The sequence below is a fragment of the Argentina silus genome (genome assembly GCF_951799395.1).
Source record: "Argentina silus genome assembly, chromosome: 3".
NCBI classification, from domain to species: domain Eukaryota; kingdom Metazoa; phylum Chordata; class Actinopteri; order Argentiniformes; family Argentinidae; genus Argentina; species Argentina silus.
Window position 1 is genome coordinate 22,961,447 of NC_139657.1, and position 16,770 is coordinate 22,978,216.

The 16,770-nt window shown below is 46.4% G+C and overlaps 1 protein-coding gene across 1 annotated transcript; it reads right to left on the reverse strand.

Annotated features, from left to right (window-relative positions):
* Positions 1-136: 136 nt before the first annotated feature.
* On the reverse strand, positions 137-15,146 carry ambra1b (autophagy/beclin-1 regulator 1b). The gene is made up of 19 exons (XM_083667155.1): positions 14,860-15,146; positions 12,532-12,766; positions 12,080-12,138; positions 11,770-11,953; positions 10,443-10,615; positions 10,195-10,261; positions 8,308-9,959; positions 7,986-8,072; positions 7,609-7,794; positions 7,267-7,347; positions 6,358-6,458; positions 6,116-6,226; positions 5,653-5,841; positions 5,351-5,505; positions 4,620-4,759; positions 4,151-4,258; positions 3,830-4,017; positions 3,397-3,528; positions 137-2,553 (listed from the first exon to the last, which is right to left on the reverse strand). Exons 2-19 carry the CDS (start codon positions 12,661-12,663, stop codon positions 1,913-1,915), a joined length of 4,386 nt encoding a protein of 1,461 aa, XP_083523281.1. The 5' UTR covers positions 12,664-12,766; positions 14,860-15,146; the 3' UTR covers positions 137-1,912.
* Positions 15,147-16,770: the final 1,624 nt, after the last annotated feature.

The following is a 16,770-nucleotide window of genomic DNA, read 5'->3' on the forward strand; positions in this document are numbered from 1 at the left end:
CTGTCAGCTCCCAACATGGTTAGGGCTTAGTGAAATGATATGCTAAGGACACTCTGCCTGTCACAATAGGCCAGACAAACCTCTGAAGACATTACAGTACAAAACTCCATCTAAAAATGAATGGTGATCAAGAATTCAAGTTTTGTTTCTCATTTCCTGGTTCAGCAGGGGAGGTGGGGGGGTGAGGGGGGCTGGTTGAGATTACAATCGAAGCTCACTTGCCCGCATGCCCGACCACACGATTAGGGCAAAGTAACTTTGACTTGAGAGGTGCTACATATACCACCCCCCCTCCCCCCCCTCCCCCCCCCCCCCCCACACACACACACACAGACAGACAAGCATACACACAGAAAAAACTCCTCTTCAGTGCTTTTCAAGCGCTGGGTGTGTTGGTGCTGGGGTTTGACTGAGAAGAACCTCAGTGAAGACCCTCCCCCTCCCTCTGACAGACAGCCATGACACCCCCCCCATTCTCTGGTCCTCAGAGTCTTTGTGGATAGGGATGTGGGAGGGAAGGTTAATGGGTGTAATTCAAGTCTACAGTCAGGTTTCACTAAATCCTAGTGGTAAGGACTCGGGTCAAGTTGTCACTGGAGCTCCAGTGGAGGGTGCAGACAGGGGCTCTGCTGTGTTCAGGATTTCTCCATCACACTTTAAGGCCCGGAGTGGGGGGTGGCGGGGTGATGAAGCAAGGTGGTAAAATAAGTTCTGATCCAGTCCTCCACTCGCTGCACTCCTCTTGGCACCAAACACAGTCACTTATAGTGCAACAGGAGAGGAATGATGGTGCTTTCAGCATGAAACGAGCCCGCAAAGGCTGGCAAACGCTTTCCGAGTGGGTGTGCAGATCTTTGTTTTTTTCATTTTCTGTAGTTTTGAGAGACTTTTGTACTGATGACGTTCCCTTTTTCGTCGGAACGATGCAGCATTATTGAAAACATGCAGTAGAACAAAAGTACAGTTTATCAATGATAGTCAGAAATGATTGATTATACATGTAACATTACATCCACATTGTGTCTGTCCACTGTATCTTGAACTTGAAGCAATAGGGGGCTCAGTCTTTTACTTCGAACCAGATGCTCTGTACACTCGGACCCTTGGGTAAGGACCATGATCCTTGGGGGGGGGGGGGGGGGGGGGGGGATTGGGGGGCTAGCTGCAGATTCTCTTTAGAGAGGGGTGGCTTCAACCAGATGTCAGTGGCACACACATCACCTCATGATTCATACAACAATAGGATTATTTTCTGCTTTACGCATCATAATCATATAACTACACGTCATACAACATGGTACAAAAACGAGGCTTCAAAATATAGCAGTGCTGATTCCGCTTCACCTCAAACACACACAATATTTCATGCCCAATTCAATCACATGGCACTAAATGCTGCACATTGGAGAAACCTCTGTGTCTGTGTTTTTTGTGGTGTTGCCATACCCCTTACATGGCACTTTGAATGGAGTAACCTTGTCTTCAGTCACGCCTATGTGAAGAGAAAGGGCCGAGAAACTCACACAATTCAAGTAGAAGCCCTTTCTGACATGGAATGATCATACAACTAGTTCCATTTTAAGTGCAATGTAAGCGCACACCAATGCAGGGGACCAATGCCACTGAAACTGATGGGTGCAGGGGTTGGGGGGGGGGGGGGGGAGACATATGTCCTTTCTTCTCAGATCAGGAGACCCCACAGAGTCTAAGCACCCATTATTTGTGAGATAAGGCTTTCAGGAGAAGCGGACCAGCAAGACAGGGCTAAACCAAGTTCCTTTGGGTTTCTAATACAACAGCGTCTCTGCCAAAATTCTCTCAGACAGCATCATCACTTTTATCAATCACCCCATGTCTCCTGTGGTGTATTCTCTCCTCCTCCTGGGCAATAAGGGCTGAAGTAGTCACAGAACTACCTGCTGTAAGGGTCGCCTGGGTAACTATCTCTGCTACTGCGGCTGTTGTTGTTGTTATTGTTGCCGTTTCTGCTGCTGCTGCCAGGGGGGAAGGTGCTGTGAGAGGTGGAGGAGGAAGAGGAGAAGAGCAGGGAGGAGGGGCCTGGTTCAGAATCGTCCGTTCGGCCTCCTTCAAACACGTCATCGATGTCCATGGCCAGTGATAGCCCAGGCCTTGCTCCGTCTGAGTGGAGGGTGGGAGGCTGTGGTCGGGAGAGGGAGGGTGAACCCCACATGGGGGCTTGGTGAGGGGGCTCTGACAGAGTGGGGGGCTCCAGGGTCAGCCGCAGGGCCTGGGCCTGGGTTGGCTGGGGCTGGGTGATGGTGAGGGTGAGGGGGCAGGATGAGGAGGGGGAGGGGGACATAGAGGGACCAGGGGTGGACAGGTTTGGGTTGCTGCTGGGCCGGCCCGCCCCTATGCCGGTCTGGGAGCCGCGGTGGATGCGGTGGCTGACAATTATATTGTTGCCGAAGCCACCCATGGAGGCCATGGTGGTGCTCTGCTCCCGCTGGACCACAGCAGTCATGCCGCCCTCAGCAATGAGCCGGCGGATCCGTGCCAGGGCATCCTCTCCTGGGGTGTACTCCGGAGCCTCCCCTAGGAGAGTGGAGGAAGGGAGAGAGAGGGCATGAAGGAAATATGTCTGATAGACAATGTCTGATCCAACAAGTTTCTCTTGAATTAAAATGGGACTTCTGATGGGAGTTACATTAAATGCTCGAGCCTAATCTGAGCAGAATGGTAATGATCCTTAATGTTAGGAGCAAAGCTTACACAGAAACTACACTGATTGCAGTGTGCGCCAACGACATGCACATTTATTTAAAGCTCCCATTCTATTGAATAATTTCATCCACACCGCTTGCGTCTGTTATTCCCCGCGTCTCAAAAAGAAACTGGTTCTATTTGAGACTATATGGCAAGCTCGTCAGCACACGTTTGTTCGTGCATGAGCGCGTCCAATGTGGGGATGGTGTCATGATTGCTTTTTTAATATCGTTTGGTCACGATATTAAGTAACAACATAGAGCTTAATTGGCTTGGGGGACGACGTTAAAATGTCTCCAACAATGCAGCATGGAAACTCCACCCACAGACAGTGACAACACAGTGGAGAACTCCCAGCCATAGGAAATGACAGCCCAGAGAGAAAAGGGGAAATTCAATTAGGCTTGCTGTGGCAAGTAATATCAGACCAATAAATGTCTGGTCCTTTTAGTAAAACAAGAAACAGATCAGCAGTCGACCAATTCAAGGGAATCACGCAGAGGATTTCTTTTACTCGTATGAGGAGAGGACAGCTAAAACATCCCTTCCTGACAAAGTTGCCATACGCCATCATATTGATTGTGTATGAAACAATGTATATTATACATTGTAGAACATATAGCAGGGGGTGTTTCAGGAACTCTGAGAAGGACAGTTGAGTGTGAGATTTACCAGTGTTGGCTGTGGAGGTGCTGGCCTCGGTGGAGTCCCCCAGGGTACCCTCCTCGGCCCGACTGGTTTGTGGCTGCTGTGGGCTCCCTGAAGACTCACCGCTGGTGGATGGGACCTCCTGGCGAGCCTCCGCTGAGAGAGCGTGAGAGAAACATTACAAGTGAGTCTTTATTAAGACATTAAAGTTCTGTCACCAACATTATATACCTGAAAATATACTTTTTTTTTTTTTTCATTTATATGCAACACATGTTGCATGAGTGCGAAATGAGCAATGAGGCGATCAGGGAGTTAATTAATGAGATCAGTGAGAAAGTTCACTTTACAATCAAGATTTGAGCGTACGCTCGTTTGATAAACGAGGGCCAATGTATCTTGGTCTGACAGAGCACCTGTGCGCCTTTTCAGAGGCAGCCAATGAGAGCTGTCCTACCTAAAGCAGCATGGGAGGTGCTGGGCCCTGGAAGGTCCCTCTCCGTCTGTGTCTCAGCGTTCTGCAACTGCACGATTGGCGTCTGGGTTCCCTGTGAGGTCACAGAGGGGGCGGGGTGTCGAGGCTGAAGGCCAATGGCGTTCATCAGCCCCATGTCTCGATCTAGTCTCCAGCTGGACCGACTCGGCCTTGTAATCCAACAAAAGCAGAAAGAAGATAAGTATGACATTGTGGATACATATGACAAGTTCAGTGCACAGCAAGAGGGCTACATGAAGTTAGAAGAAGTATCAAATAAAGGAGATGAAAGTAGAGTCTCACCCTGGCCTCTCCGTGCCGCGGGTCCGGCTGGTTCCACCACTGTTATTAACTGTAAATATGGGCTCTGCGCTCGGTTCAGCTGGGCTTTCACCATCACTCCGGTAGAACCTGAGCAAAGACATTGTTAATTTGCACTGAAGATCAGATTTCCTCACAGAGGAGGGATTCCTTCATGTAATCATACAGACAATGATCTCATTATCGACCAATAATTGACCGTCTCCAATCCAGAGGCTTCCTGTTTGCAATGACTATTTATCATAATCAAATCAGAGGCAAATCAGACCACCGGTGTTGGAGGTGGTAGCTAGTAAATTCACTGAATTCCAGGAAACATATGACACTTTTGCACTGGTCAAGTAGCCTGAGGCCTCAACATCTCAACATTAAGTGTGCGTGTGTACATGGTAACACACATAGAAACTATGCAGAAGTTTGAGCTCTCCAGGTGTGGCAGAGGGGCACTCACACAGGCCTGCAGATGACCAGGTCTCCTTTGTTGGTTCCATAAGCCAACCCCATCCCTGGGTCTGGAAGCCATCTGGCTGAATTGATACTGACGTGTCTCCGCTGGTCTGGTGCCATAGGGTAGACCACATTAAACACCATCTAGGGATCGAAAGAGAACCCAGATAAATTGTCAATCAACAAATTGTCGTCAATCAACACATTTTTGAATTTCCCAGAAAACAGTAGCCATTGAAGAGGAGTGAAATGTAAAGAAATAAAAGATATATTCATATATTCCATCTTAACTGTTCATGCTGGGGAGGGGGGGGGCACAGTTGTAATATTTTAATAATGCATGTGATGGCTAGCAGAAAGTTCTTTAATAGTTATTGAATGACGAATCAGTTGTTTTATGGTGCTGCTGATACAGCAAATAGAAAGGACATCATTGTTATTGTTTGGATATTATTTTTTTTAAGCAGCTGTGTGTGAAATAATAGGCATTTAATAGGATGCCATCTTTTCATTGACTGTCATTATGGGTAGAGGGGGAGAATATGGTTATATAAAATGTACAACTGTAACTCCACAAGTTTGGGCAAAAACATTACAGCTACAATTCTCCCTACATAGCCTGGAATATCCCCATACTCTTCTCCCTTACTGTTGAGAGACAGAGACAGACAGACAGACAGACAGACAGACAATCAGCTGTGCTGGTCGTTCCCTGGAACCTAGGCTCTGACTCACCCTGATGGAGGTCTCTCCACCGTGGGGCTGCTGCAGCCGGAACACTTGCGCCACCATGTGGTCAGTGGAGGGGTGGAGCAGGATCCTGCGGGAGGCCAGGCCCACCATCACGTAGCAGCCCATGGGTGACAGGCTGACTGAGATGGCATTGGGACCTGTAGGGGGGAAAAAGTCTGATGTTGAGATTGATTGACGAGGTTAACCTACAGGTCTTCTAATACGCTTTCTAGTACAATGTGTCTAAACTTTTATGACTAGCATCCAGCCTGAAGGAGAATTCCTCTACTAGCTGTGAGACTCACCAAATCTCTTGGTGTAGAGCATCTCTCCCAGGTTGTGCGGGGCGAGCGAGTACACGGCCAGAATGCCCTCGTCGGGGAAGCCCCGCTGGCTGCTGGGTATAAAGACGGCCAGTAGCTGCCCATCGGCAGAGATGTCACAGCTGGCGTCGTTGTAAATCTTACAGTTTGGCACCAGCACGTTGACAGAGGCTGAGGGATAATGTCACAAAGAGAGGATGTCAAAACAATACACTCCAATTAAGGGTAAACACAATCAGGGTCCAGTAAACATCCCTCAAGGCTGTACAAACGACCAGGAGAGCAGGGTCAACCAGGAGAGCAGGGTCGACACGAGGTGCTTTACATTGCAAGAATATAAATGTCATGAAAATTATTAAATTATTCATTACTCTATTGTGTCAGATCTACTTTATGTCAACATCCCGCAACAGTTGTGCACTGCTGAATGCAGCCCCATTAGTACCGTTGCTGATCTCTGGGAGGTCAAACTTAGTGAAGTCCCACCACTGCAGCCGGTAGGTAGTGTTGGCTATGTTGCTGGCCACAGCCGACTGGCCGTCCCCGATGGAGGCACCTGGGAGACACACAGGAGCAAAGCCAGTGGTCAGTAGTGAGGTTAACGAGGGTGAATACTACACTGTTACAGGGATAGGGCAAAGGAGCCCTGAGATTGACTAGAAAACATTGAAATGTGAGAGCTTGTACCTGCTAGGACCCTGTTGACAGAAGAGTGGGTAGCCAGGCCAGGCTGTCCCCTCTCATGGAAGATTCCAGCATAGGGCAGGTACTCAGGCAAAAGGAATCGCCTTTGGGAGGGAGAGGAAAAAAACAACAATGATCAAATACAACTATTCTCACAGCTACATTGTACTTATGGCCACCACTTTGGCCTAGTGCAGTGGTTCCCGAACTTTTAACAGTCATGTACCCCCTGAGACACTCTACATCCTACTGAGTACCCCCAGCACGTGAGAGCATAAACACTGTTGTGATTGGTCAAGAGGTGTCTGCTCTCGTGCATTCAAAGGCACAGGAAGATATTTGCGCTAAATTTAGAAGAATAGAATATAAACAGAATATTTATTTATATTCTTAAATTTAGCTACAGCACTTAAAGTCCATATATTTATTTTCGTTTTCTTATTTAACATAATGAATGGATTGTGTAGGCGGGATTATGTTCAGGCAACATTTGAGAAATGCGTTCCAGTTAAATTTAACGACCTTGCGCGTCTTGGTTATTTTGTAGTCTAATTGATATTCTATGAACATTATCCCTTACATATTAGACATTGTGATAATATTATTCTGTTGGACAGGGTGCATGCATTTATTTTTGGTACTGAGACTGCAGTCGGCTATTCAACAGGACTGTTCTGGAAGGTAAATCACAGATTTATTTCGCGTACCCCCTAGATCGATCTGCGTAACCCACTTTGACAATAGTAGGCCTAGTGGAACCTCAGCCCTGTCCACCGTGTAATAAATGTTGTCCTACTACAAAGCAAGCTTAGTTGGTTGATTAATGTGTATTTTATAGATGCCTCCAAACCCATTTTCAGATCTATAACACAGGTCATGACTTAAAATCCATTTGAGGGGGGGCTCACTGACCGCGGAACGAAGCGTCCAAGTGAAGGGGCAGACATTCTGGCGTTGCGTGTTGTTCTGTGCCTCGTTCTGTCACCATTGTCACTATTAAAAACAGACAATCAATAGACAGTGTCAACAACAATGTTATTTTCACCAAATAATCTCTAAATACAAGTGTGAGATGAAAGGTAAGAAACAAACTTTTACCACTGGTCAATAAAAAGAGGAGCAAAACTTGAACAAAATCTCCGGGACCAACTAAAATTAAATTAAATACCAGAGGTCATTTGAAAGAGTCTGTGATTAAATCGAGGGGCTGATGGTTCAAAGGTAAGGGATTGGGGCTGGGGGGTTCAGACTCACTCTAGCTCCTCAAAGTCAACGTCGCTGTTCTCCATGGATGCAGAGGGGTTGCTGGCGGGGCTGTCTGATGAGGAGGAGAGCGTCCTCAGGCGGTTCTGTTGGTAGCGCAGGGAGCGCTGGCGAATGCTGTCCCTTCGAGACAGGTACTGGATCATCCGCTGGGCGTAGTACGCAGCTGGGGACAACCTACAGTACAGACAACAGACACATGCATTCAAAAGAGGTTTTTATAACTAAATCGTACTCTCGATGTAAATACAGGACTCCGTCCGAAACTGGATGGTTCATTTCATCCTGTGAATAGAATTTCAAATACAAGACTATTTCATTAGGTGATGAGGGTTGGCAGTGGTTGGTGAGATGCCATTCTACAGTACCTGGCAGGGTCTGGGTAGATGGGGTGGTCTCGGGATCCTGCCATGTCGTAGCGGGAGAGAGAGAGGAGGGAGGACTCCAACAGCCTCCTGCAAACAAGAAAAAAATATATACTTACATTTTTAGCAGAAAGCAGAGGCTATTTATGTGCAAATAACTTATTTTACAATGTCAGTCAACTTTAATAAGTACATTTTTGTGAAAACAGCTGACTTTTAATATCTAGCTACAAGGCAACGTCAAAACAATATGATGCGTGCGGAACACAAGATGAAGTTTTAGCAAAAACACCAGTCAAGAGGCAAACAATCTTGTGGTCCCTACCTTCTCAGAGAGTCCTCGTCTGGGTTATCAACAGGCATTTCCTGGCTTAAGGCCTCTGGCGGTGTGTCTCCGGAGCGGCTCGAGGCAGCCTGCCGGTAGACTCGCTCCCACTGGCCCGTCTCCTGATTGTACACCAGCCCCACCGTCTGCTCACCGGGCTGGGCACTGGAGGCTGCGATGGGGAAGGGCACTGCCCCGTCTGGGGACTGCTCGCTGGGCTCCGGGGCCATCCTCTCCGGGGCTTGGGGGGGCTCCCTCCGCGGTGCCCCCTGGCCCCCGTCCTCATAGGCCGGGCTGGGTTGCTGCCAGGAGGAGGAAGGGGAGCCCTCCTGGGTGGTGGCGGAGGTGGAGGAGGCCTGGCTGGTGCGCTCCCAGCGCTGGGAGTCGTGGTTGAAGGTGAGCAGGTTGTGGCAGGCCCGGCAGCGGTTGAGGTGGCCGCGGGAGGAGTGGGCCCCAGGGGGAGGGGGGTTGTTCTCTGTGCTATGGGAAGGTGGGGGCTGGTAGTGGGAGGAGGAGGAGGAGGAGGAGGAAGAGGAAGGCCCGGGTCTCTCCGGGTCCATGTTGTTGTTAAGCAGCTCCTGAGTCTGCTCCTGGCTGCCCTCTCCTCCGCTAGTGCCCCCCAAGGGCGACTCCAAGTCCTGCATGCGGTCAAACTCCATGAAGTAACGGCTCAGGTTGCACTGCAGCACGTTGCGGAAGGAGGCCGGGTTACTGCGGGTGCCGTCCCAGAATGGGTGGTGTCCGCTGCTGGTGCCCATCCCTCCTCCTCCTCCTCCTCCACCACCTCCTCCTCCCCTCTGATTGGCCCCGCCGGAGCCCGGCTCCGAGCCCTGCTGGGAGAATCCCCGCCCCTCGGTGGCGGAGGTATAGACTGGGGACTGGGAGGAGCCGTCCTGCTGGCGGAGCACTGAGAGCAGGCTGACGGAGGATGAGCTGGTCCTGGGGGGCAACATCCCACCCCCAACACTACCCATACCCCCTCCCCCTCCCCCTCCCCCTCCCCCGCCCCCTGCTCCACTTCCACTCCCTCCTGCCCCAGTGTCTGTGCGCATGTTCAGCAGGCTGCGTGTCCAGTCGGGCCCTGGTAGCCGCCCAGAGGGTTCGTGGCTGGCCGGCAGCTGCTGGCTCAGAGGCTGCCCTGCTACGTGGGCAGTAGGCACAGCGCGGTGCAGGGAGCTGCCAGCGCTGTAGTAGACCGTGGTGAAGGCGGAGGGTCGCTGCTGGGCCCCGCTGGGATCCGAAGGTTGACGAGGCTCTGTGCGGGCTGAGGAGAAGGTGGAGGCATGGGGCGGCTCCAGGGGGGCCCTGGAGGAGGCGGGAGAGGGGCCCTCGCCCACGGAGGGGCTGCGGTTGGCGGTGCACCGGCTGCAGAGGCACACCATGCCCAAGTGTTGGGTGCAGCCCGGGTAGGGCGGACCGCGGTCGTGCGTGGTGGGGTACTGGCCCAAAGGCATGCTAGGAGGGTCGCTGCCACTCTCCCCACTGGGACGGGGCTGCTCGCCAGCCTGGGCCCCTGAGGAGCGTGATGACAGGATGTGGAGGAAGTTGTGGAGGATGGGCGTGCGGCGGACTGGCTGGGAGGGCAGGAAGGAGCGCTGGCGGAAGTGGGGCATCTCCACGCTGTCCATGGGCACCTCAGAGTCGTCATCATTCTACAGGACAAGGAGATGAAGGCATTGTCATGTTTAATACTAGGGTTAGGGTTAGAAAAACTATCATTCCATAAGTTTGATGGTTTTAATGAGTTTAAAACACCTCATTCCCTCCCAACTCCTACGATAATCCTTAGGCAATAGTACAAATATATAATATATACATAGAATAATTGTACATATACATAATAGTACAGATAGTACAGTAATACAAATATGCAAAGAGAAGACTCACCTGCTGGTTGGAGGGGTTCACAATAGCTGTCAGAAGATTGTGCCCCAAGGGATCAAACCTCACCAACCTGAAATAGAAACAGGAGAGCTTCCAATGAACTCCAAAACACTCTAACCATTGGACTATCATGACACAAATATGAATTGAACGAAACGCATCAATCAAAACGAATTTGAGTTCCATTGCTAGAATCTCTCTCCCTCTAGGGCTTATTATCCCAGAGCGCCTGGGAGTTTAGAGGGTCAGACCTGACTCTCTCCGTCTCACTGCCAGTCTTGACCACAGCGAAGGGCTCGGGCCTGCTCCAGTCCCAGAAGTGGAGCTCGTTGTTGGTGGCAATGAGCAGGAGCTGAGCAGTGGGGTGGAAGGCCAGTGAGGCGATGGCCACGTTACTCTCTGTGAACCAGCTTTCACTGCCACCCTACGAGAGCAGAGAGGGGGTTTTGATACAGAGAAACAATTAGCGAAAAGCAATACTTATTTAGAATTCACAATGTGCATGATTGTTGAGATTGTTATGAGGTATATTGAGATTGTTAAAGCATATTGAGATCATTATGAGGCATACAGTGTCCGGCATAAGAAATGGGACAGTGAAGCATTTTATATTCTTTTGGTTATACTCCAAAACATTACTGAGGTTAAAGTAGAGATTCTCAGCTTTTATTTGAGGGTATTTATGTAGATATTGGTTTCACCATTAAGAAATGACACTTTTTATACACTATTGATCTATTGACAGGTCTATTGACAGGTGTTTCTGGTAAGTCAGGTGTGTTCCATCACATCAAAACATTATTAGACTGAAAAAAATCAACTATCAGGAACATAGTCAAAACCTACTACGGAGTTTTTCAGGGCCAAAAAGTGGAAAGGTCTTGACTGGCCAAGTCAATCATCAGATTTAAATCCAATTTAACATGCATTTATTTTCCTGATGATAAGATTTTAGGCAAAAAGACATCAAAACAAACAACAACCGAAGATGGCAGCAGTACAGGCCTGACGTAGCATCACCAGAGATGGGTTGCAGAGTTCAGGCAGTTATTGCATACAAAGGGTTGTCGACCAAATACTAAACATTAGTTGCCTAATTTGGACATTATATGAATCTGTCCAATTACATATGGTGCCCTGAAATAGGGGGACTATGTATAGTGTTGTAATTTCTAAATGGTGAAAACAATATGTACACAAATACCATCAAATAACAGCTGAGAATATCTACTTCAACCTCATACTAATTGTTTTAGTTACTTTAATAAACTTAGTAAACTTTTGGAGTATAGAGCCAAAAGAAGAAAAATATCTCACTGTCCAATTACTTAAGCAGGGCACTGTATTAGGCATATTGAGATTGTTATTGAGGAATATTCGATGATCTGAGAGATGGAAAACAGCAAGATTACTAATCATTTAATACAATGTGTATGAAATTGTAGCCTACAAGATTACGGAGGAAAGGACTTGGTCAGAAATGCAACTTTCCAACCTTGCGCCTGGCTGGAAATCCATGAAAAAAAAAAAAAATCCCATCAATAGAGAAAATAGCATCAACGTAAAGGCAGCACTCACATGCAGGTCCCAGATGCGGACCTCTCCGTCAAGGCACCCAGAAGCCACCAGGCCGGGGATGGTGGGGTGAAAGGTCACACACCAAGGTGTGCGGCGATGGCCCACCAGTGAATGCAGGCACTTTCCAGTCTTCACCTCTGTTATGTAAATATTGTGATTGACGTGAGTGGAAGCCATTAGGGTCCTATCAGAGCCAGAGTAGGGAGGGGAGGAAAAAGGAGGTGGAATGAATGTACAGCTGTTGTGAACATGTCTCATATGCTCTCATGAATCCATTCATGCAGCTAGCCGGGTCAGTCGAGTTCCTTACCGGTCTGGGCTGAAAGCCAACAGGAACGTTGATCTAGGGCTGTCCGGCAGCTCCACTTTCTGTGAGGCACAAACAAACAATGGCTTGAGCCAACCTTACATGGTGGTAAGAGGATTTAAAAGTATAAAATCGTATAGCAGTGTTAGAAAGCTAATTATTGGAACCAATGGTTCCTTTTACGTTACGACTTAATTCCGGTCCTCTTTCAAATTGTTCTGCACTGACTACATGTTTAGAGATTATGTACAACTCCCAAAATAGACTAAAAGATGATAGCTAAAGATATGCATATGTTTCCATGGTGATGCATTAAAGGCAATGGTTTTACCCCAGATCAAAACGCCCACTCCGGAGAGTGGGCAAAGTGGAGCAGATATTCCACGAGTATTGAATCCGTGCGGTGAATTGGTAATCCTTGATCGGATAGCGTCTTCCTCCTGAGATTGTGTTACCTGACTCTGCCATTTCATCCAGCGGACCTTCTCCTCCACCAGCTGCTGCAGGAGGCGCTGGGAGCCGAAGGCCTGGGAGCCGCGTTCTCGGCTGGACAGGATCCGCACAGAGTTCCTCTGTCGAGAGGCCATGATGGTCCTCCTGGACGGGGCTGCACCACCGCTCTGCCGCTGGCCTCCGCTGCTCTAGGGACAGTCACTCCTGCTGCCACACTCTCGCCATGCAGAGTCTAGGCTGAGGAGAGGAGGGGGGAGAGTAAGGACCAAGAACAGGACATTGTGTGAAGAGAGAAAAAGTCATGACATCTGAAAAGCAAGCGAAAATGAAAGAGGTGGACTGGGGGATCATATTTGGCATAGCGAGGGAGGTTGAAGTTTATTAGCAGCAGATTGGCCTAGTTATTATGTAAACTGACAGCTAGAGGCAGCACTCCCCAATGAGTGCTACGGTGCCATTTAGGAGATCAGTTCTGAAATATCTGGCAACGGCATCCTTAATAAAGAACATGCAAGCTTGCAACTCCCTGGCTAACCCCACAGCCAAAATTCAAAACCTCACGACTGGAAAGATGCCTAAAACGATGCACACTTTTGCAGTGCATTCCTATTTTGATCACAAACTGGTAAAACACTGCAACATGCAGCATGACAGTAACAATACTGCCTGGGTGCTTGCTTTAGCATGCCCTGAACAAGAAAAGTTGAACTTGAGCTTGGAAATCAAAAGGCACTTCTAATGAGGGAATGATTATAATTTTTTTTAAACTGAGGCGGGAGTTTTCCAGTAAACAAAGATGACCAACGCAAGAGTCAGATTGGGAACACACACAATCCTTGGCAGGCTCACCACATTATTTTAAAACCATGACGGGTGGGCCAAACTGCAATTCCAAGAAAGACAGACATCCAAACACAGTTCATCATTGTGCTATGGAATTTTCATCAACTCGCTTTCCAGGACTCAAAGCCAGTGGCGCTTCATCTGCACTCTGTGGCTTGACTTTTCTCTATATTACAATCTGAGATCCATTGATTATGTGTTCAGTGAGTTATATGTGTCCTGACTCAAAATGCCAAAGTATCGAAGAGCCTGGAGATTGGTCATTTAAAATAGCATGAACATAGTGCGGTCACAATGACAACTAGCCTAGCCTACTTGCAGTATTAGGCTGTGGGATTGTTGCAACACTACTAGCCTAACTGTCTGAGAAAGCAATGAATTAAAATATGTCATGAAATAAACATTGAACTAGTGTGTCTAATATATGTCTAAAAGGCAGTTGGTTGAAAATATCATATATAGGTTAATAATTTGTTCATTATTCAAGTAAAGCTGTATATAAATATTTGAGCTGGCACTGACTGAACAACAGGCAAGATGTCCAGTTGGTACATGACATTATCAAATAGACATCTGCAGACAGAGAAAGTAAAAGAGTAAGTAGTTATCAGGTTTTCTTGGGAAATGTAGCAATGCTGTCAGCTAAACTGTCATAGGAATATGAGGATTGGGGATAGACAAGATTATCAAGACCAAGTAACAGCTTAGAGACAGATTGAAGAAACGTGATATTTCAATTACATAAACATGATGACTGTTCGGGTGATTGAATTAAGTTGAAATAACTCAACTAATAAACCAACTTAGAGAGACAAATGAAATAAACTAGGCAGTGAACTGATGAGCACTGAACTGAACTAGTTTAGATAATACGCTAATAAAATCAATGATCTAGCAAGTTAGCTTGCAAACAATGCAAGAACAAAATCATACTAGCTACTACTATTACTAGGTAAAGGTTAGCTAGTAAGGTAGCTCAGGCCAAGTCCAATCGGTAACTAGCTAACACGGTAATATGGCTCACTGGCTAGCCAAATAAACAAATGTAGCTTGCAATTACTAGCTAGCTAGGTACGCGTCATATTATGTGGACAAACACAACCTCTCATTGAAAGACTGTAGCTAACTAATAAGCCAGCAATCAAGATAACAACAATAGCGAACGTAGAAAAGCAATGTTAGTGGGCAAATGTGCTGTTCAAATGTTTAATAACGGTGTGGATAACCAGCGAAAACAGCCAGCGTTAGCCATGTTATCCCGCTCAACTTGGTAACTAGCCAATACAAAAAGCTTGCTAGCAAGATCTAGCTAGCTGGGGAGGAGAGAGAAAATCTTTCCATTCACGGATATTATGTAGCAATCACTATCTGGCTTGAACTACGATTGATGAAATAAATATATAGGACATATTAGGTAGATCATCATTTAAATGTTTGCCGTTCACGGTTAGCTAGCTGATCAACTGAGCCGAGAGGCCATGGCCTACCTTTCCTTCTTGTATTTCTGTTGAAATGTGTCATCATAGGCGTAGCTAGCTACTCTAGCCAGCTAAAATAGCTAGCTAGCTGACTCGCTAGCAAAATGTACGGGAAGCAAATGGCTACTTAGCTTTGACACATAAATTAATATACTAATATGATTAACGATTACCAACTTGCGATCATTACAACTGATTACATTCATATCCTCTGGAAAAACAACGTAAACATGTTTTCTAAGGCATGGAGTTATTTCGGTCGTGCTAGCTATCCGTGTACTGCGTAACTAGCTAGCTTCCCAGATCAGGAAACTGGAGAAACAGGCAGTAACATTAGCAGAGCCCAGATCCCAAATAATCGAAAACAGAGTGAGTGGATGTGCATTGGAAATTAATAGTATCCATCTCTGGTTCAAAGCATCATTCGTTCAAATAGAACTGTCACTATTGTGCACTGTAAGCTTAGTATGTGATACAAAACAAGTTAATCAGGCTTTTTTTAAAATTAGGAAGTGAAATACACTTGACATTGTATTACAAATGTTATTATTATAGTCACTACTGCTGCTACTTACACTATGCAATACTACTGTCACTGTTTTATTATACTATATTATATTGTATTGTTGATTTATTGATTATTGTTGACTATTGTTGATCGAGGAGCAAGATTCCAAAGCATGTCACTATATCAATTATGGCTGGATGCGATGTACGTGACAAATAAAATTTGATATGATTTGATTTGATTTGAAATCATACCATTTCTTCAAATCTAGGATTCCAGCTATACATGTCCCATGCACTGACTGCACAGAAGGTCATTTTCAGGTCCAGTTTATTGGGGACACAACAATGAATACAGATCAAATAGGATTCAGTATGCCAAGCATAGATGGTAAAAATAAGTGTGCCAACTGCTTTAATACAGGAGCAACGTGAATAACTCATTCAGACACAAACACCCTGTCATACTTGATTTATTTGTCCTTTAAATCAGATTTTAAGTCAGTTGATTACAGTGAGTTCCCTTCCATAACTCATCCCCATATACATCATTCAGTGATGTAAAACAACATACAGTTTCTCTATATGGGTCTCTATATGAGAGAGAGATACATTCCTAATTACACAGTTTGTTACAATTAACAACTAACTAACATGTAATTAATATAACTAACATGTAATTTATAATTTCCAGCAAAACAGCCTGGTAATGCTACTCAGTTCTTCACCTTCTAGCCTGAGCAGCAATGGGGAAGAATCACTCAACTACATAAGTTTACCAATACCGTTCCACTGAGAGATGCATATATTGTATCATCTATCATATTTTCCAAAGAGATTTGAGCAGGAACTTCAAATACAGACCCATTACCAACATATTTCAGGGGTGCTTACTTACATCTATATACAAATCTCTATAATTATTATTTGTGCTTTGAAATACATTGAGAGAAAGACTGCAGTCTACAGATAAGGTTGTGAGCAAAGTTAAATCCATTTATCCAGTATAGGAATAAAGGAAGGCATTTCATTACCTGGTTGAGAGTGAGAGACAGTTTGGATGCACACACGTACGCGAACACACACACACACACACACACACACACACACACACACACACACACACACACACACACTGAACAGGCCAAAGTGACAGTTAGAGTAAAGGCTTAGTGCAAATTCAGGAGTGCTCGTGGGTCATTCCATAAATAAGGGGGCCAAAGTGTGACATTGTGGTCAACATTTCAAAGTGGTTCAATACAGATAAAATGTTTAGTACGTAGCTTAGGATGTCTTAGGATATGCAGAATTAGACTTGAAGTTGGCCTGTGTGTGACAGCATACATCACACCAAAACTTTAAAATGTAAAATGGACTCCAAAACACCATTACTCATTTTGCATGAGATTCATT

Excerpts from the sequence above, each read along its gene's own strand:
- ambra1b (XM_083667155.1), bottom strand. The coding sequence starts at position 12,663 with ATGGCCTCTCGACAGAGGAACTCTGTGCGGATCCTGTCCAGCCGAGAA. Across the intron at positions 6,459-7,266 it reads CTTGGACGCTTCGTTCCGCG|GCGATTCCTTTTGCCTGAGT; the intron begins GTCAGTGAGCCC and ends TCCCTCCCAAAG. Across the intron at positions 4,259-4,619 it reads CTGGTCATCTGCAGGCCTGT|GTTCTACCGGAGTGATGGTG; the intron begins GTGAGTGCCCCT and ends GTCTTTGCTCAG.